The sequence below is a fragment of the Notechis scutatus genome, chromosome 4, assembly GCF_049901735.1.
Source record: "Notechis scutatus isolate UNSWTSFEM ecotype Mainland chromosome 4, rNotScu1.2, whole genome shotgun sequence".
Taxonomy (NCBI): Eukaryota; Metazoa; Chordata; class Lepidosauria; order Squamata; family Elapidae; genus Notechis; species Notechis scutatus.
The window spans coordinates 146,875,645-146,897,526 of NC_142012.1; the positions used below are offsets into that span (position 1 = coordinate 146,875,645).

General features: G+C 38.0%; 2 protein-coding genes across 6 annotated transcripts in view; one reads left to right on the forward strand and one right to left on the reverse strand.

Annotated features, from left to right (window-relative positions):
- IFT80 (intraflagellar transport 80) overlaps nucleotides 1-20,854 on the reverse strand; it is a 59,157-nt gene extending 38,303 nt beyond the window's left edge. For 2 of the 5 annotated variants that reach the window (XM_087965242.1, XM_087965238.1), the window contains exons 1-7: nucleotides 19,902-20,854; nucleotides 15,326-15,442; nucleotides 10,467-10,685; nucleotides 7,911-8,021; nucleotides 6,414-6,482; nucleotides 1,542-1,651; nucleotides 534-623 (exon numbers count right to left, since the gene is read on the reverse strand). In XM_087965242.1, coding sequence (XP_087821368.1) covers nucleotides 534-623; nucleotides 1,542-1,651; nucleotides 6,414-6,482; nucleotides 7,911-8,021; nucleotides 10,467-10,685; nucleotides 15,326-15,365 — 639 coding nt within the window. In that variant the 5' untranslated portion in view covers nucleotides 15,366-15,442; nucleotides 19,902-20,854. Of the gene's footprint in view, nucleotides 1-533; nucleotides 624-1,541; nucleotides 1,652-6,413; nucleotides 6,483-7,910; nucleotides 8,022-10,466; nucleotides 10,686-15,325; nucleotides 15,443-18,561; nucleotides 18,803-19,901 lie in introns of those variants that run through there. The other 3 variants (XM_087965240.1, XM_087965239.1, XM_087965241.1) reach the window with 3 other exon arrangements.
- Nucleotides 20,855-20,952: 98 nt separating this feature from the next.
- SMC4 (structural maintenance of chromosomes 4) overlaps nucleotides 20,953-21,882 on the forward strand; it is a 40,491-nt gene continuing 39,561 nt past the window's right edge. The window contains exon 1 of the mRNA XM_026665768.2: nucleotides 20,953-21,200. The gene's annotated coding sequence lies outside the window, so the exon portion shown is untranslated. The remainder of the gene's footprint in view (nucleotides 21,201-21,882) is intronic.

Below are 21,882 nucleotides of genomic sequence, written 5' to 3' on the forward strand. Positions count from 1 at the left end.
CATGTGTTATTGTACATTACCCATAGCCCATCTTTGAGAATGGGCTTTTTAGAAATGTGAGATATAATAAATAATATAATAAATAATACTGCTGTCTCCTATTTTCCCCAAAACAACTCTGTGGGATGAGAAAGAGTGACAGGGCCAAAATCACTCAGCCAGGAGGCCTAGAACTCACAGTCTTCTGGTTTCTAGGCTAACACTTTAACCACTGCAAAATTAGCTGTCAGCATTTAAATTATAATTATGATTGTAATTAATTATAAGTATGTGGTAAGTTGGTACAGGTTAATTGTGGTAAGGATACCACAATTGGGATTGGTAATTCAGTCATTAAGAGAAGCGGTCACTAAGGAAAAAGGCAAGGATTGCTAAATGAGACAGTTACTAAACAAGAATTACTTGTACTTGTTTTACACACCCACACACAGAGTTCAACAAATGTGTAGTGAAATATTATCTTCTTTTATTTAACTGAACTTCTAATGATAGTTAATTGCATATTATAAGACATTTTTGGAAAGAATGCATACCTTATATTTACAGTCTTCCCCAGCTGACAAAATAAGATCATTGACAGAATTCCAATCGACTTTTAGAATAATTCCATCATGAGCTTTCCACTGGGAACAAACAGGAAGAACAAATATATTTAAAATAAAGCTTATAATGTAACAATCCTAAGTCCTAAGAGCTCTAAACATTAACAAGGTATAATATTAAGAGAGTTAGTTTTATCATTTTTAAATAAATAACATTTTAGTCAAAATATTTAATGTGTAGACATGAAAAGGGATTGAACTTTAGTTTGCAAAAACATTGCTTTAAGTTAGATTGTATAAAACATGTTTATGAATTTGATTAATTGAAGCTTAAAATACATCTTGGTACAGCTGGGTTACATATAATTGAAACAATAAACTCACAAAATAGGATGGACACGATGTCATTATTTAGCAACCATTTCAATTAGCATATTTCCAGGTAGCTCTACTTCTACATGCTAATTTTACTAAGATATTGAACTACTTTAAATACCCATAATTATTTCACTTTGTTTAATAGTGTACTTTGCATTATATTTTACCGTTCTTCCCTGAACAGGTGTTAATTCCCCCCCATACACATTTTCCAGAATTAAATATTATAGAACTTTCATATTAAATTACAATTTGTCATCTAATTCCAGATTAAGTTAATGCTGGCCCCTTGTCCTGGTAAGATTTGTGCTGGCCAGGGGAATTCTGCGACTTGAAGTCCATCCATCTTAGCTGTAATGTTACTTTTTTAAGTTAGCATGATGACATACATTAAGTAGTAAGGTGATAGCTAACTTAATTCAATTTGTCTAGCTTAGGTTTAGAGTCTAAGATTTTGTATAGCAGGCACTTCTGAATACCAACTCTGAAATAAATGGTCGTAATTCTATCAACACAACATCCTTTACACGACAAAGATAAGATGAAGATTACTGTTTTGGATATTGTTCACTCAACATTTTGCAATTATTATAATTATTAAATACTCTATATTAATGATACCTGTAAAACTTTAGCATTTGGCTGAAGTGGTTTGATAATTAGCTGTTTTCCTGATGTGTAAAGAATCTTTTCAGAATCTGGACCCCATGCTACTGAATATATAGGTGTTCCTATAGAGATAATGGAAGAAAGTGATACACATTGGTGAGAAATGCAACTATTATTTACATTCCAAAATACTTTAATACTGTTCTAATCTACATTAGTTTTATACCATGTGTTTAAAAAGGATAGAATTAGCAACAAAGGTAAACGTTTATTCAGACAAGATTTTATAACGTTATCCATTCCTATATAACATTTACGTAAAACTTCTGGGGAGATCATCTATCAGTATGGGATTAGAATTCATCAGGAGGCTATCCAAGGCTGGATAAGGGGGACAGGTTAAGATTCAATCCAGAATGCTAATAGCAAAGTATTATGATGTCATAGTGTAAAAAGTCTAGAGAGCATAATATTGCATGGTCAAGATCTTGACAATTGCATTCTTCTTGTTTGGGATGTCAAGGGTTTGATCAAAGGAATGTGAATTCAATTTCAGAATAAAAGACAGTATCACTCTTATCAATGGAGAGATGGATTAACATTTAATGACATTGTTGTGACAGCCCAAGAACAATGGAAATTATCATTATATAAAACATGCCAATGGTGAGAAAACAAGTACATCCATTGTTTAAGCAAGAATTTGTTAACACCTGACATATTCTATTCAGTTGCAAGGAGAGCAGCTTGTTGTACTCTTAATATACACTTGAAACCCAAAGAAGATTCCATTTGTGGTTGTTACAAAAGAACCTGTATCATCATCTGCCTGTACAAGATGTCAAATATTACTCCATACTTTCTCTGATTAAAAACAATCCACCAAGAACACCACTAGAACAGAATAGAATAGAATGGAATGGAATAGAATAGAATAGAATAGAATACTTTATTAGCCAAGTGTGATTGGACACACAAGGAATTTGTCTTGGTGTAAATACTCTCAGTATACATAAAGAAAAGGTACATTCGTTAAGAATCAAGAATCATAACGTACAACACTTAATGATTGTCATAGGGTACAATCAACAATCAAATCATACTAGGAAACAGTCAAGTGGGAGGGGATGACTGATAAGGAGTGGTGAGAAGATTAACAGTAATAGTAGTGGTACACTTTGTAAATAGTTGAACAGTGTTGAGGGAATTATTTGTTTAGCAGAGTGATCGCTTTCGGGAAAAAACTGTTCTTTTGTCTAGTTCTTCTGGTGTGCAGTGCTCTATAGTGTCGTTTTGAGGGAAGGAGTTGAAACAGTTTATGTCCGGGATGTGAGGGGTCTGTAAATATTTTCACAGCCTTCTTTTTGACTCATGCAGTATATAGGTCCTCAATTGAAGGCAGGTGGGTAATAATTGTTTTTTCTGCAGTCCTAGTTATCCTCTGAAGTCTGTGTCTGTCCTGTGTCTGTCCTAGATAAAGGTAGCATGGTACAGTTATTTTGGTTTAGCATAACTGGATAACAGCCAAATCTTTTGGTTTATATTATTGATGAAAGTTTGTTTGAGCTACCAATCGAGAAAGTACAGCAAATCTCCTAAGCTAATTCTCAGACTTAAATGGACAACAAAATGATCTTCACCAAAGGTGGATTGCAATTTAATAACGACAAGTCTGAAATATGGATAAGCTTTGAAATCACCCAAGGTTAAAGACTGACATTCTATTTGAAGTCTAGTTAAAATAATCGATAGCGTCATTAAGCATGTCACTAAGCACTGTGGTTGCTAAGTTGAAATCACATGACTACGACAGATTTACAAACTCACTTCCACTTCCACTGTTAACTGAATCATTGTGATCACTAAACAAGATATCACAAGACCTGATTTCCTGATTTCTTGCACTTGACACAGAACCTCTAATTGGACCTGGCAATCAATGTAGCTCATGGAGCAGAGGCATAATATATATCGTGTTAGAAACATATGTGCATTTTTTTTATTTTGCACCAGCTGAAGCTTCTGGATTTTCTTCAAAGGCAGCACCATGTAGAGTGCATTATAGTAATCCAATTGGAAGGTGACTAGGGCATAAGTAACTGAAGCACAGCCACACAGTCCAGGAACAGTATAAGTGAGCATAACTGGCATGCAACACAAAGCTGTGCAAAGGTCCTCCTAGTCATGATTGCCATCTGCTCTTACTCAGGGGTGGGATACGACAGGGTTAACTATCAGTTCGGTGATTTACGAGGTTTGGTGATTTATGATGTGCTTCCCTGTGAGCGTGCGCCTTTAAATCGTCATCAGCACGCTGCGTGCAGAGAAGCAGCCTTTGAAACAGCCCTCTTTTCCTGCTTTTTTAACTGCAGCTGTGCCTCGTTTGGCAGCTGAAGTTGAAAAATCAGGAAATAAGGCTCAGGTAAGAGCCCAGGTGGGCGGGTGGGCAAAAACATCAGCAGACATAGAACCGGTTCTCTGTCTGCTGCTCTTCAGAGCTACTAGTTCTACAGAGGTAGACAGAACCGGTAGAAACCCACCCCTGCTCTTACAAGAGCAAGAATAATGAATCAAAGAGGATTACACACCATGTCTGTCTGGGGCTCTACAACCCAAATCAGCACCGAAGATGACAAAGATAATATAGAACACAATCAAAATATTTTTAAAGGAACACGCTCTTGGATATTCAGCATTAAGTATGTTCTTGTCAAAAGAAAAATGATATAAAGGGTTTCTTAGACAGAAAGATGGTGTAGAGGTAGAAATAAAGGATACTAAGATAAAGAAAGGTAACAGGGAGGAGAAAAGGTCAAGATGATGGCATTGCTTTCTATCTTACTCTCTTCTTTCAGCATGGAAGTATATAAAGAGCAAACTGAAAAAAACAAGCATATACAGGGAAGAATTCTTCTTGGCTAATTTGCAGCAAAAGAATTCCCTTCCCACAGAAAATCTCCAAATTATGAGCTACTACTGGCAAGATTGCAGGAATTTTTATCTGGATTGACTTTTGGAGGATGTGATGAAATCTTTAATATTATATTTTAGCATTTATTTCCTGTTGTATTCAATTTGTTTTTATCACTTATTATTCAAGCTCCTCACCCCAAATAGCTTATTGAAACTCAAAGGTAATAAATTAAGCTTTGATATGGGTTTGTCAGCAGAAAAAAAAAGCAGAAAAAGCAAAAGAAATACAGCTAAGCTATTTCCTAGTTGTTCAAAGTGGTTCAAAGAACCAGAGCAGGAGAACTTAAATGGGGGTGAAATTTGTGTGGATGCAGGAATGGTCATGAAGCAAATTATCTGATATTTTTCAGTCAGGATTCAGCTCTGGGTACAGGATGGAGACTGTGTCTTATCTATATTCCAACTAAATGGTTTGTGAGATTTCAGCTTTTCAAACATTGTTTGAATATATAACTGTATAACTGCATTATAGAATACTAAACTAACATTCTCAATAAATTAAAAATAATGTACATTAGATTGCTACATTATTCTCAGATGAACTCATAATTTATTTATCTGGTTGAAGAAACAGCAGTAGAGAATCTCAGCAATCATCAAAGCAACATATAATGAAAAAGATTATAAAGTCAAACAGCATGAAATTGTTGTTTGAATTCAACATTGAATTTAAAATTGAATAAAATTAAATATTGGAATAAATTAACAATGGAAAGCTTGACGATTTTACTATCTTGGCATTCTTACCAATTTTAGTAATAATGTTTATCCATTGCTAACTTTATCTGATATAACATTGTCAGAGATACTCTCCTCCCATTTTCATGGTAACACCACTGTAATTTGGACTAAAGATTTGCATACCACATTTAGTGATTGAGAAACTCAATTGAACTATAATTGGACTGTAATTATATTTGTTTCTCTGGGGATGCTTTTTCATTTCTAACTCAACAACAACAACAATGTACTAGACTAATCCAATTCTAAGGCAACTAGTTCATCCTTTGACAAAATATTAGCTATTTTTTCTTCTCAATTGACTTCATCTGAAATTGAATCACCTAACCCACTAATAAGCTGCATTAGATCTTTCGGTACCACTTTTTGAAAAGTTACTTTCAAAAAGGTATTCCCATTCATGGATGATTCCATACCTAGGGAAAGTCTGTATTTATGTTTGTTAACTAGAAGGAAAATGTAAAAAAATAGTCCCTTTAATATCAATTACTCCTTTTGTATTTGCTCTTTGCTAGAAAATAACCTTATCATTCAAACTGATAAAATTAGGAAGCAATTTTTTTTAAAAAAACTGATTTTTTAGTTTTTTTAAAAAAACTAAAAGGATAGAGTAAAATACTTCTTTATGTATTTTATAGCTTATTTAAAACCACTCTAACTCAGAATAAAACAATTATAAGAGATTTGGATAAGAGAAATAAAACCAATAAAATATAGTTGGTTATCAAATAAATGACAATTGGAAAAAGTGCTGCTTTAAACGAAAATTAAAAGAAATAGAAATTCTAGAATAGGAAGTAATGTGGCAGTACAGTGAACAAAATGTTTGCAGGGAAGTTTGAAAACTGCAGACTCCTTTTCACTATATTCCATTTAAGATGTCAGTAAGACATCCAGTAAAGAAAAAAATAGGTGAATGAAGGCAAATATACGTGTCCCAGGAGAATGTTGAAAGATCCAATCTGAGCCAGTTAGCAGGACCAAATGTTTACTCTTCCAAGCTTTCAGATTCATGCTGGAGCCCATTATCAGGGAACTTCTCACTCTCCTGAATGTGCATTCTGGAGAATTCTGAATTCAGAATGTGTATTCTGGAGAATGTATGTTCTGAAAAATTCAGAATTTATTCTTAGGTGGAATTTCAAAAACAATGAAGAAATATCAACTTACCTTGTTGTACTAATGTGGATCTTAGCATTCCACTCTTGGACCAAATTTTTATTTGTCCATCTTCACCAACTAGAAATAAATATCAAAGTCTTTGCTTAAGTAAGTTTTCAGCATTAAAATCCTTTAAAACTTTGAATATTGTAAGTTGCATTATTACTTTACCCCTAAAAAGCAGTACTAACAGTCTTAAAGTGTTTCTCATTGCTTTCTGAGGAATTGTATGGTAAAAAGAACTATCATTCTCTAAGGTGACTAATTCAAAGTTTCAAAGTTTCCTAAATATGTTATAATCAATATGATATGATTATTATAATCAATGTAAATGCTTTCTTCCTCTTTTTCTAAATATTCTTAAATCACCTAAATAAGAAGGCAGACTTTCCATTTATCCTGGAAGATAGCAATGGCAAACTATTGCCAAGAAAACTTCAACTGTGTAGTTGTCAGAAATCAAAGTTGGCTTGAGGACATCTTACCATAGTCCCATTTGAATAATTTTCTTAATCATCTTATGAATAATTTAAGAAGAAAATATAAAGAAATGATAACCTCTAGTTTCAATTCTTATATTTTTTAAAAGGAACATTAAGAAAGGGGAAATATAATTTCCTAACTATGTATTGCATTTTCCTGTTTTTTAAAGTTTTTCTTTTGTATGTAATATATACACATTCAAATCTCTAATGCTAACAGCAGAATCTATTATTATCACATTCAAAGGAGCAATAATGATCATATATTTAATAAAGGCTGGCCCAATCTTTTGCTTTTTTATACAAATGGAAAATGTCTGTATACTTATCGTATTGCCTGCACTAAATATCTGAAGTTCACTAAAGTCCTATTATTCAATTAACAATTGGATTTTGAATTTGACTTATTTCTATGAATTGATAATTAAGACTATTTTATTACTATAGTCAATACAATTATTATATCATTTCCCTACTTTTCAATCTATACACTGCACATAAATTGTATGCATTTATGTCACCTTTTACTATGTACAATATATGTCAACTTCTATTTACTCAGGGATTCACTGAAATTCACTGTTGTATAAATCAATACAAGTGAAGAACAACTAGTTTTTATTCCATGATGTTGCCTTTCAGTCAGTTTACTACTGACTGAACTATACAATAAATAAAGTTTTTCATATCAAATGTAGCCTCTGGTTTACCTACTTTCTGAATACACAAATGATAATGTAGTATTCGAATTTAAAGCAACATATTGTACAAGCACAATAATGAAATAAATATGAATGTTCTCTACATAACTATCTATCTTTACCTAATTTCCATGCATTATGTATTTTATATAGTAGTCATATTATTTCTTTTCCATCATGTACTTGAAAAAAATAAGCAATTACACAAATGTTATTCCATCTTTTCTTTCAATTTCTGCACTTTAAAAAAGGAGCAATTCTCTTTCTGCATGTTGGGATAACCACATTCCTTCAGGACACACTTAAGAGATGAATCCTGTTACCTGTAACAAGTGCGGTACCTTCATAATTCCATCTTCCTGCAAGTACAGCTCCGCAGTGGGCTTCTACACTTTTTTCAACTCTTCCAGTTTTAGAAATCAAATGAAACTTACCTATAGAAGTATTATAATAATTATATTCATTATAAACCTAATTTATATACAAAGATGATTTCTGAAAAACAGCATTTCATTCTTCTCTTTTTCTAATTTATTAGTCAATTTACTATTTTCAGTTGGAAATATTTCTCACTGATATAAATAATTGGTTTCAGTTCAACTGAAATTATTCATTCATATATGGCATTGAAACCAATAGGACAAATTAGATAAACTAATTTATCTCATTGAAAGAATCAGCTCAGGGAAAAGTATGTGTAGTTAGTTACAGGACCCCTAAAGAAGAAATATGCTTTGGTGCTGAAAAGCCTGGGAAGATATGATGGGAGTTCTTGGCATGCTGTTTCAGAGGAAGGGAGATGCAGAGTTTGATTATAGTAACTCTGGAACTTTATTGGTCCCAAGTGGCCATATTACTGTATTTAGGTTTGGGCACTGTTGATAAATAGATCTATTTGCAATAAGATCATGTTTACCCAAGTAATAAAATCAAGTTCACTCAGCTGATCACATATAAAATCTGATCTTCACTTTAGAGCAGGGGTGTCAAACTCAAGGCCCGGGGGCCACATCCGGCCCATGGGGTGCTTAGATCTGGCCCTTGGGGCCATCCTGGAAATAGCAAAGGACTGGCCCATGGTGCCTCTGCCAGCAAAAATGAAACTTGTGAATTTCACACGTGCTCTGTCACCCAAGCTCCATTTTCGCTGGTAGAGAGTTGCAGGAGGTCATCACAACCAAAAATGGAGCTCAGGAGCCCGTTTTTGCTGGCAGAGCGCTTGGCCACAAGCGCCCCTGACACTGGTGATGTCATGCTGGCCACACCCACCCCAGCCCCCCAAGGTCAGACACAACCCTTAATGAAATCAAGTTTAACATCCCTGCTTTAGAGCCTTAATGTATCTGTTGAAACAAAAGAATATTATGGTTCTTCACCATGGACAGATCATTTCTTATCCAAATGAGGATTATTACCAATACAGTTCTTTGAAAGGCAGGAACACAAATTATAATGGTTTATACAGAAGCCTTATAAACCTTCATGTAAAACTGACCCATCTAGGACATACATCTAAAATTGGGATGATTAGCATCCCCATATGATATATTTAAGGGATCTAGAAAAGGTGTTTTTCTGTATAAATTCAACTCTCACAGAACAGCCTTCCCATGTGGGACCCAAATTGTGATCTCCTTGAAGATGTTTTGGAGCATAGTTAAAACACATTTTTCTGAGTGCCTATTCATAAAATGAGCAAAATTCAGTATAAATTTGTCCTTGGTAGATTTTGAATACTCGTGTTTTCCTGAAAATAAGACCAGGTCTTATATTAATTTTTGTTTGAAAAGACACATTAGGGCTTATTTTCCAGTTAGGTCTTATTTTTGGGACTAAATGTATCTGGTTGATTATCTTAACTGGGGTTTATTTTGGGTGGTAGGGATTAAATTAAAAGCATCCTGAAAAATCATGTTACGGCTTATTTTCTGTCTGGGTCTTATTTTCAGGGAAACAGGTTATCTCTTGTTCACTTTAACAAACAATTTATAAAGTACCCCAAAACATTAAAAAGCTAACCAAGAATGGACTGGATAGCTTCTTAATTATATCAATATTTATGTGGCTTAAAAACTATTTTCAAAGAATGTCAACTTCAGGATCTCATCAGAGAATTATCAAGTTAGATTGAACAAGCATTTATTCTGTATTTTCTATTAATATTTTACTTACTAATTTCAACATATTAACTCTTTTGATTACTCCTGTAAATCAGACTTAAAAAATTAAAACTTTTAGTAAAAAACTTTTTTGATAATATAGTTGAAATAATATTTTTTTTAAAAGACTCAGTTTCAATTTCAATTTTATATCTACTCCTTTCCCCCTGTTTTTATTAATTAATAAAGCCATGAAGATTCAATTTTGAAGTATTTTTGCTGTTCTGGAAATCATTCACATAAGATATTAGTAGGCTTTTCAAGTACTACCTGCACAAAACTATGCCTGTTATATTCATTTGCAACCACAAACAAATTGAAGGGAAAAACAAATAAGAAATTGGCCAAAACATTAATTTGCTTGTCTAAAAGATCAACTTTACGCTGTTTGAACAACAGTGGGCAAAACAAATGCTGCTAGTGTTATGTGCAGATACAATCAATGTGACAATGAATCAAAATTAGTGATTTAGGATGGTACATCATCAGTGGCAGGATTCAATTGTTTTTACTACCAGTTCTATGGGCGTGGCTTGGTGGGCGTGGCAGGGAAAGGATATTGTAAGATCTCTAGTCAGAAGTGGTAATTTTCTGGTACTCTGAACTACTCAAAATTTCCGCTACTGGTTCTCCAGAACTGGTCAGAACCTGCTAAATACCACCTCTGTGCATCATATTTGATAGTACCCCAAAATGAATTACATATTCAAGGCAACTTACCATCAGAACTTGTAAGTACAAAATTCTCAGCATGGGTTTGTCTCTTTCCACCTAAACTTTTAGGAAACCAGTGAAGATCCAAAGGATAGATATCATCAGGAAGCTTGACAACTTGTGCTGTTTCTCCATTTAACAAGTTCCATTTTATAATCTGGTGATCATCGCTGCATGAATACAGTTCATCTGCTGTTGTCCAGCCCACACAGCTAACTAATTCCTTATGTTTTAAAAGAATTAAGGAATAAAAATATTTCTAACATATCTGACTCATGCATTATTCAAAAATAATGTAAATTTGTTTTAAAAATTGATATAATAAATACATTTTAAAATCTCATCATCTGAATATTCCAGCACAAAAAAAATACATGGATTGGTAGGAAAGCTGCTTTGCTCAAATGACAGTATTATATTATAACATCTGCTCTTCAGAGAATGTGAATAAAGATTAGCACATAGTAAAAATGTTGTCTTAAATCCAAAACCAGCTGTAAATCCACTAAAATCATTAAGACTCGATCATTACTGACCTATTTAAATAGAACTTACACAACTTGAACTTTTCCTAGAGAACAGCAATACGATATTGCAAACTGTAGAAGTTTAATAGTTAGCTTGTTTATATCTATTTCAAAACAGGCTATTTATTTCTATTCATGTTTTTTAATCCATCACCAAGCAATAGAAAATTCATTTTTTTGCTCCTTGTTGTTGAAGTGTTTAACAATGAACAGTTTAGATGAGGTTTCAAATTACCCCTATTCCACATGCTTTCCATATTCTCAAAACCTTTAGATCAACCTGATTAATTTTTTACAAGCAGTTTTTTTCTATTCAAAACCTTTGACTGTAAACTGTCTCACAACTACCAAGTAGTTGTGGGTGTTTGGTGTTGTCCAGATCTAGGGATACCTCATCTTTCTATTTGGCAAGGACTGTTTCTCCCTATTCAGGGGTACAGCACCATATGGGGAGTCTTTCTGGACGCATAGATCCTGCTCAAAGAAAAAGTGGCAGATGTGGCCAGGAAGGCTTTTATAAAACTTCATCTGGTGTGACAGTTGAACCCTTTCCTAGATCGGGGGGCCCCTTCAGACTGTCACTCATGCCCTGGTCACTTCGCAACCTATCTACTGTAACTCAGTCTACATTGAACTGCCTTTGAAGACCATCAGGAAGCTTCAACTGGTCCAGAATGCAGTATGCACAATATGAAAAAGACCTCTGATCTCTGGAGAATCGAGGGCTGGTATCGGATCTGAAGGACAAAGGGTGATAGTAAGGTCCAGGATGATACTCGGACTTCTTTCCTGCCGAGGACCTTTCTCTTGTCCTTGGTTTCCGTCAAATAAAGGTCAAGGATGTCGCCAGTTTCTTGCCTGCGCATGGAGCTGATGCCAACTTCCATTTTCGGCGAGTGTCAGACTGCCAGTTGCGCAGACAAAGCAGCCATCTGGCCGTCACAGAAGAAGCCATGGCCCTGGAAGCAAATTTGGCTGAGTTCAGGGTGGCGTCTACTGTAAACTCCGCTGCTGCAGTAATTTTTTTGATGTCCTGGTGTGCCCTGCATTCGGTGGCCAGAAGCCTCTCCTGAAGCTGGTGAAGCCAGCCTCATAAAAAACGAGGCTGCCATGGATGCTCTAATCACCCAGGCTGCAGCCTGATAAGTGCGCTTGAGTTTGCTCGGATCGCCTGTCCTCAGCCTTGAGCACATCCTCTGGTTCAGTGGGGGGTGCCAGAGGAGAAGGAAGCCACTACTGGAGCATCTACCAACGGCACAACCAGGGCATTGACCAGGGACGGTCCCACATTGTAGAATCGTCTGTCATGAGCAGACGGGCGAGGTCCCGCCCCTGGGGAGGTGCACTGTTCCTTTACTAAATCAAGGAAGAGAAGGGGGAGGGGAGAACCTCCGCCTGTACCACTGGCTTGGAGAATAATGAATCGGAGTGGCCAGAAGTGGTTGCTTGTGGTTCAGGGCCCACCTCCTCAGGGCTGAGTTATGCAGTGACAAAGGCCTTGTGTAACAAGGGCTTGAAAAATGAAGGTCTAAAAATTCCTGCAAGAGGAGGTTGATCAACTCTGAGATCCTCCTCTCAGACATATTGGGATCTATAAATTCCCCTTCCTCCTCCTCAGAGTGACCAGAATGGCTATGGTCAGAGGATTTGGAATAATTATCCTCCTCTTCCTCCCTCCACTCCGAGTGGGAGAAGAGAACTGATGTCTGGACACAACCTTCTGAGAATGGGAGACCCCTTGTGGAAACCTTTGGGTTAACAAGGCTGGGTCCCCTCCTTGAGAGTGAAGATGTTTGAATCCTAGGCCCTGTCTAATGGCTACCATGACCATCTCCCTGAGATCTTCAGGCCTATTCTTCTCCGAGTGTAGGTCCGCAGCAGTGGGGGTGTAGGCTGCTTCAGGCCTAGGCCTAAACCCTCCCTGAACCCCCTGACCACCCAGGAAGGAAGGGCCAGGTCCGCATGAAGCCTGTCTAAAGGAAGGCCATGACCTGCTTAAATCCTGGGGAAATTGTTCTTCCTCCACTCTCTCAGGGGACCATGCTAACAGCTGACTGGAAGCGGATTCCCCTCGCTTAGAAGAAATCTCAGGGCTAATATGCATCTCCCCAGAATGAGGCCTGATGAATCTGGGCTTGCATTTGTGCCAACCTTTTTTCAAACTGCTTTTCAAGAGCAGCATGCCTTCTTTTTAAGCCCTAAGCTCAGATTTTGAAGACTTTCAAGGAGCTAGGGCTTTGGCCTTGATTTTTGCAGCAACTTTTTTGTTGGCAGAAGGGGCTGTCTTTTTCTCTTCCTCGAAGGGGCTTGTGCCTCCTGGGCTCTTCCAATTCTTTGGTAGCAGGCTGGGGTGCTTCCCTTTCCACACTGCAAACAGCAGACACCAAGAGTGCTGTGAGCTTCCCCTGTGAGGTGCTGTCTGATGCAATGGGCCAGGCTAGTTATAAACTGAGAGGCCCCGAGGAAGCATTTTTACCTTCAACAAAATGGCCGCCCGGCTGATTCAAAATGGCCACTCACCACGTGGAGAGGCTCCAGAATGGTTTCTTTACCTCCTTCGCTCAATAGGCTCTTACCAGGCCCCGAGTGATCAAATTGCAGTGAAACAGCTGAGAAGTGGTAGAATGAAGCTCCGAGGTCAGCTGTGGAGCAGTTCAGGCGGCGGCAGCAAGCTGCGCGATCAATGGAGTTGCATGGAAGACTTCTAAAAAGGCTCCATGGGTCAGCAGCCCTTCGTGAGGCAGCGCCAAAGCCTCAACGCTACAGGAGAACAGATCCCCGCTCTCCTGGAGACAGAGCTCTACCGGATCCTGGATTTTTCTGGCTTTTTTCAATCAGAATCTGTCTCCTAATTGATTTTTCAAACTTTCTCTTAGCTCTGTTAAAGCAATCTTTCCAGAAACTAGCTCTTTGACAAGACGCTGAGGCAAAAGATGGGCGGGCCAGCCAGGGGATGGCATTTTTATAGTGGCAGACTCAGCTTGATGACATCAGAAGGAGGACCTTAACCAATTCCTAGACTCTTATTGCAGTGTCGATGAGAATGACTTTGCTCATTTCACTGTAGGACACCACATTTTATTAGCTTATAACACATACCGTATTTGCCGGCGTATAAGACGACTGGGCGTATAAGACGAGCCCCCAACATTTCCACTCAAAATATAGTTTTTGTTATATACTCGCAGTATAAGACGACCCCCCACTTGGAGGCATGCTTTTCAAGGCAAAAAGTCGTCTCATACGCCGGCAAATACGGTAAGTTGTAACACTTGGGGTATTCTGGATATAATTCTTGATTGACACCCCCAACCCCTTTCCCCAAACTTACAAAGCCACCAAAATGCTTTAGAGAGGCAGCTTCGCCTTTCTCAGGCTGGCACTCAATTCCTCTCCCTTTCTTTGTGACAGCCCCTGCGTGCGTGCCATCGGGACTCCAAGGGTGGGGGATGGACAGCTGCCAACTCTCTCTCTCTCTCTCTCTCTGTGTGTGTGTGTGTGTGTGTGGTGTGGAGGGTAATTCGGCTATATCTGGGCTCCTCGCCGGTTTTAAAGTCGCTTGGCCGGTTCCCAAGTCGCAGCGCGCTGGCCGGGAGACGCGGCGCCGGGTGGAAGCTCGGTGCAGGGGAGGCAGATCTTTCTCTTAAGCGGGAGGGGAGGAGGGGACAAGAGGAGGGACGGGACAGGGGGCGGAGGAGGGCGCCGCCTTCTTCCACCGCCCACCGGACCCTTTTCTTCCCAAGGGGACCCTGGAAAGCAGCTCGGGAGCCGGGTGGCCCTGCCCAGCGGGGTCCCATCAGGAACTTCCTGAGGACACCCCCGCCCCAAGCACAGCCCTCCCGGTCTTTCAAAGAGGGAGGGAGAAGCGGGAGGAGCAAATTGCCGCCCCCGCCCCGCTGCCCAGAAGGAGGGGCGCCACAGTCCACCCCCACCACCTTCTCCCCCCCACTCCCCGGGCCATTACGCGGCTCGGGCTGGCCGGGCGAAGCGGCCCCGCCAGAGACCCTCCCGCTCCACCCCACCCCACCTCCAGATTGGCCTCCGCAAGCGCCCGAGCCGGGCGGTGGGTGGGTGGGTGGGTGGGAGGAGGAGGAAAGAGACTTCGGCTGGGCTTGAAGGGGCTTCGCAGTTGCGGAGCTCCGCCCCCATCGCTCTTGCACCGAGTGACAATGTATTTACCGGCTATAAGACGACCCCCACTTGGAGGCATGTTTTTAGGGCAAAAAGTCGTCTTATACGCCGGCAAATACGGTACTTTGTAAAATATCAATTACTACAGACATTGAGAAACATAATGTCTATTACATTGACAACATTATTTCAGACACAAACAAAGGATATGTTTTGGTTCTTTTAGCAGTGATATCTTTAACCTCATTTGGACTTTATTTTCTGTGCTGATAAGCCAGCAGATTCATGGATGAAGAAATGTTGTCTTGATTGCATATGTTACAACTGTAAATATTTAAAAAATCATTAATACACCATTCTCCAAGACTACATAATAGATTAACATTTTAATAAATGCAAACATATTTTGACTGTTTTGTCCACAGTAGCAATAGAGATATTTTTCAATTTTCCTGAATTTTCAACTCTATTTTATAATTGTTGGTTTGTGAAGATCAACATTTACATGAATCAGCTGGTAACAATCTTCTAAAATTTCCTATTATAATTTTACCAATGTAATATACAATCCAAGTTTACTTCTTTTTTTCTTATAATTAAGCTCCAGAAAGATAGTGGAGTTCAAACAGGTATAAATAGGTTTTGGAACCATTAAATGTTAAGAAGCTGAAATGTATCTAAGTTGGCAGATAATTACTTCAAATGTAGGAATCTACCTAGAGATAACAATGAGCTTTTTCTTGGAATAAGCTGAATTTCCCTAACAATCTGATGGTCTGCAAATCTTTTGCTATCTTAGCCATCACCTATGGTTAGACTGGACTTTGAACATTTTATACATTATTCACATTTGGGTTAGACAATTTCATTAGGTTCCGTAAAGAGCTTCTTTTGAAGAAGTCTAGAAAGACAAATGTCCAAAATGTGGAAGAATATTCTTTATCAGTTGCATAGGTTGCCCAAGTATTTCCAAGACCAACTCTGTCCTATCAATATTCATATCAGGCTTCGGCACAAAACCAGCTGCATCTAACTAATCATGAGTAATATTTGTGATAAGGATCCTGTTTGAAAGCTGTTCTTTAAGATCAATTTGATTGGCAGGTATAAGGGAGAAAAAACTTTTGAAATGGCAACAGTAGAAAACATTCTATCTTCCAAAGATGTGTCGGTGAACAATTCTGGCACAGTCTAAAGGTTCATTTCAATTATTTCAAGATATGCTTGGAATATTTATGCTTTAAGCACATAAGCATATTTTAAAGGACCTATTTTTAAATTATTTTATTGTAATATTAGCATATTACATTTTACCTATTCTTTAGGATTTTGCCCTAAAATATAACAATATACACTTGTATTAAAACTAAACATTAATAAATTGTAAGCTAATATGTCCTCTGACCAAAGCTAATAAAATGCAATATAATTATATGCATGAGAAAAAATATTGACCATATTGGTAATTTATTAACTTAGTATTAAAAGCCTTGGGTCTATTTCCTGGTACAAACTGAAGAGTAAGAAAGAATATCTACAAAAAAACAGAAAATAATACAAATTACTCTGCAAAACAATAATCTCATGTAACTTCTACAATTAAAAGTACTTCCATTAAAATTAACTAAGAGGCACTTGCTTATTCAGAAGAGCATATCTTATTAATTAGAACACATGCTTTCTAATCTCTTAGGAGTCCTATGACAAACGGGCCACAACCCACTGAAGAATTACTACACAAAGGTTTTTAGAAGGCCTAAAATAGATACAGCTACGGGACATATCAGTTTTCCCCAGAGTATTTCACAAATTAATTTGAAAAAAAGATACTTCTTATAAATTTAATTTCAAAAAAGTTTGAGGGTTGAAGAGAATGCTACAATTAGGCATAAATGTATATTTTAATAACACAGAATAAGCAAAATCAGGCTTAAGAGCTGGTTAACTGAAAAAGCAATTTTTATATGTTCTTAAAATAATTTGTTTCATCATTCTGGTTCACAATCTTATTTCTATGTGTGAATGAATATACAATTTAAGATTATGTTTCTGATTAAGGCTCTCTTACTCTCTCAATTTCTGATTCTTTTTCCTCTCACTAGAGAAGATGCATACAGCTTCCACTTTTCAATGCAATTGCTAATACTTATATTTATATAAGACAGTTTACAAAAAATCATGTTAACTTTAATCTTAGTCATATAACCTTCCTCTACAGATATTTCACATCAAAATTTTAGTACATTTTATAATACTCTATAGTCTAGTGTTTTTTAATAAATAAATAAATAAATCTAAGTTTTCACAACTTGTTTGTATTTTTACATTGTCAAGATAAATCAAGGATTTATATTATCCTTGATAATCATATTAGTATCAATGACACTGAAAGCATACTTTTACTACTGTAACAATGTATTATTCCCCATTCTTTGGCTAGGATGAACTTCCAAATAATGTTACAATTACAGTACTATCCATAGAGCTGTTTAACAGGCTCTCTAGATATGTGGCACATAATTATTTTCTTAGACACAAGATGTAAAGTTTTAGCTTGGACTTTCATGTAGATGTGCATAGCATTACAGCATCTAAATAATATATGGAAAATGCTTGCTCTGTTATACAGTGTTAATTTGTCATTTTACTGAAATATGCATGTAGATTTCTTCTTTTTGGAAACAACAGAAAGTTGGAACAACAGAAAGCAGACATTTTCATGGCAGTAAAAACTAATATCCAGATAAAACATTAACCTAGTCACCCTTTGAGCACTGAAATAGTGTGAACTCTTGATTTTCTCTAAGAATCTTAATTTTGAATTTAAAAAAACGATTAAAGCAAGTACCACACTGGCCACAAATACAACTTACTTTCTACCTATTTTGAAGAGTAATTAGCTGAGATCACCCATAATAAAATATAATGTAATCTTACTTTGATATAAATAGCTAGATTCCTTTATTATACTAAATCATTCAGAAAACACAATGACTATGTTTACCACAAGAAGCTAAACCGAAGCCAAATAAATTACACCATGGCTTAATATGACATTTACACTCAGTTAACATGTTAGTTATATGAAGTATGCCAGAATCTATGAAACATATTGTTTAATAAAAGTATTTTACTGCAAGATTATCATAAGAACATACTAAGAGTGCAAAGTAAGGGAGAAATCCTACAGTACTGGAAATATTTGTATTATTATTTAGTCAGTTATTAGCAAGCTTTTGGTAAAAGCTATCTGAATTTCAGAGGGATCTCATTACACACTATGCTTTTCTTTGTAAACTTTGCCTGATTTATCAGTACATCCTCAATTTTATTCTCTATTATAACTACACTATAATTTTCTCTTTCAGTAAATCTATTACACATGACAAATTGAGAATAAAATTTCACCTCTGAACCATAGCTGCTAACTCTAACAAACTTACACTTTTTGGAAATATTTTCTTTCAGGGTGGCCTGATGGCTTGGCTGTTAACATGCCGGGCTTTTAGGCTGGAAAGCCAACAGTCCGGATTTGAGACCCTAGCGTTGCACAATGGGTATGAGAATCTGTCTTTCCATCTAGCACAGTGTTGGCGAACCTTGTGCACGTGCCAGAGGAGTATCAGGAACTAGAAGAGCAGCTCCCTGGCATGCACATGCAGGAGTGCTGGAAACCAGAAAAGCATCTCCCTGGCATGTGCTGGGAAGCTGAGCTTCTGGTGTCTGGCACACACATGCCACCTGGTCTTCCGTTTTCTGGTGCGCACGTGTGCACAAAGATCAGCTGGCTGGTGTGCCTGCGTGTGCATGTGCTGGGGAGCTGCTCTTCCGGTTTCCAATGTTCCCACATGCATGAAGACCAGCTGGCCAGCAAGTGTGAAGGCTGGCGTGCCTGGAGAGATGGCACTACATGCCATTTCTGGCACACATGCCATAGGTTCGCCATCACAGAACTAGCAATTCAAAAACATGCACATGCAAGAAGATAAATAGGTATCACTTCGGTGGGAGGAAACAGCATTGTTATGCTGATCACATGACAACAGAAATGTCTTCAGACAGTACTGGCTCTATGGCCTTGAAACAGAGATGGCCACCCCCCTATATTTGGCAACAACTAGAGTAAAATCCGTAGGGATTCCTTCCTTTCCTTTCTTGTTGCAAATTTCCACAAATTCCCAGGGAAATATGTACTAAAAGAACTGAAAATCTTCTCTGTCACAGTATAACTGAAAACACACTAACATGCAATGTAGTTTAATCTTTAATTGGCATTTGATTGGCTCTGGTATTCAGTGAGATTATGGACTCTTGAATCCATCTTGTCATAGAGTTTAATTTGGCAAAATAAGTAGAGTAAAATATGCAATTTGCCTCTTTTAATAGTGAAGCATTCTTCTCTCTCTCTCTCTCTCTCTCTCTCTCTCTCTCTCTCATAAGATGAGGATAATGAGAAGTCTCTTTCCTGTTTCAAAGCCTCGGAACATATACTAAATAATATAATGTAATACAGTGTTAGCATTTCAGTGAAGGGAAACAGTAGCAAATCTTACTTCATTTCAAAATCTATTGAATTTTAACAGGAACTGCCAGGAGACCAGCTTGTTATCTTCCATACCTCCACAAGTTTTAACTGACAAATGAGCTTAAAAGAAAAGGATCAAGAAAGGGAGTTGCTCTGTGTAGTCGTATACAGCCAAGGAACACAAAACAAAGCCTCAGAGTGTTCGCTTCCCAAAAAACTCTTACTGTGAAAGTGACAGGCATCACTTCGGATACTTACACTTATCCAGTTTCTGGTATCGTAGATAGATCTGGCGGAGGGAAGGTCTGGTCGTGGTTAACCCCTTCCCTGACAAGCAATGACCAGGAATGGCAATAATCCTGTCCTTTGCAGGATTCTCCAATAATCTCCGAAGGGCCAAGACAACTCAACGAGACCTTGTCAATAAAGCGACCCGCGTTGCAGTCTCTCATCACTCGCCTTTGAGTCTCTTTACCTCCGGCTCACTTTTCCCCTCCTTACCTGTCCAAAGTGAAAGTCTATATGGGAAGAACTTACCAAAGAGAACTCGGAGTCAGGAGAAAGGAAGTAGGCCTCTCCTAGGACAGGTGTTCTGAACCTTGATGAAACTAAAGGCGCCAGTCTCCTAACCGCACCCTCCCCCCCAAAAAATAACCTCCCCAAGAAAAGAGCTTCTCTGCCGTTTTCCACCGTGAGAGAAAGCGGCTCGGTTTCTATAGCTACTTCCCGCGAGAGTTTCTATGCCTAATCTCGAACAATCTTCACCCTCCCCCACGAGGTTTGACTTTTTTCTCTCTCCCCCCCAAACTCGGGTATCCCCGAGCGCATGACGCCAGCCTTGACGTCAGAAGCCCAAACTGTCAAATTTAATCAATACAAACAAAATTAAATGTTTCTTTCTTTTTTAAAGTAAAGGTTGCAGCCAGTCTTTTTTTTTTAAAAAACTATTATTCCATTATCTCTAGGCTGTTGCTAAGTAACCCGCCTACTCAACGGGAGGATCGTTCGGGTCCTTCCCCTTCTCCTTTGTTATCTGGGGATATTTTCAAACATATTCTTCCAAAAACTGGGAAATATGTCTCTTGCAACCTCCCCCTTACGCTTAAAAAAAAAAACTGTTGAGAAAACATGACGTGAAAACAATCCACCACCTTTTCGCCAAATAACGGTAAACAAGATGGCGGCGCGGGAGAGCGTTTCATTTTTTTTTTTTTCTGCTTTCAAACCTACGGGAAGCCTGCCCCTTTCTTCCCCCAGCATGCTTTGCGCTTTTCTAACGAATTTCGTTACGAGTTTGCCGTTTGGGCGCCATTTTCGAGTGTAGAAGCCGCCAAGGCTGCAGGCAGGAAACGAAGGTGGCTGGTATTGCAGGGGCTGCTAGTCGGAAACTTGCTGGCCCGCGCTTCTACTTACCAACTCCGCTTGTGGGCGAGGACGGAATACTTAGTAACTGCCTGGTAAGCTCATCCGTGGATATAATATTCCTGCGTTTTGCTTCAGGAGGTAATATTTTGAGGATCTCGCTGGGATTAGACTGGAGATTGAAGCTTCGATACGGTAAATAATTATTTGTTCTGTATGAGGAAGAGTATTTGATTCCGCCTAATTGAGAGAACGGAAATTCAGCGCAAATTTCTCTTGTATGGAAAAAGCACTTGCTTCATTTCCCCCCTTCCCCCAACCGGCGGACACTTTTTCTTCTCCCCCGCTTTTCCCACTCCCCGCCACCGCGTGGGGGAAGGGGACAGAAGGCATTGGTTGGCTTTTTTCCCGTTGCCTGTAATAAACGCCAAGTTGACTCCCTAACTTTTATTCTCCCACAGCCATTTTTTTAATTTGAAGTAGGCTGTCATAGTGCTTATTCCGCTCAATTCGTAATTATTTCTGTAAAAAGTGATCTTCGTGGGAGGCTTTTGGGGGGGGGGGGTGTTAGAAAAAATAATTAGCCGCTTAATTGATAACGCTCAGCCTGCTTTTTTAAAAAATGATTTTTCTAGCAACTGAGCGCTTTGAAAAAGCATGCATTGCCTTCGAAGTGTAGAGGAGGGGAAGCTTCTTCCAATACATTTTTTTCAGAAATTGGCAAGACGCTAATTTTTAAAACTTGTACATTCAAATCGCAGCAGAGTTTTGATTTTGCGGCTGTGATCCGATGAGTGATACTTTGCATTAGGTTCGTAAGTCTTTTAGGAAACACCGCTACTTCGACCCTTTACAGATGCAAGTTAAGAGGGGTGAG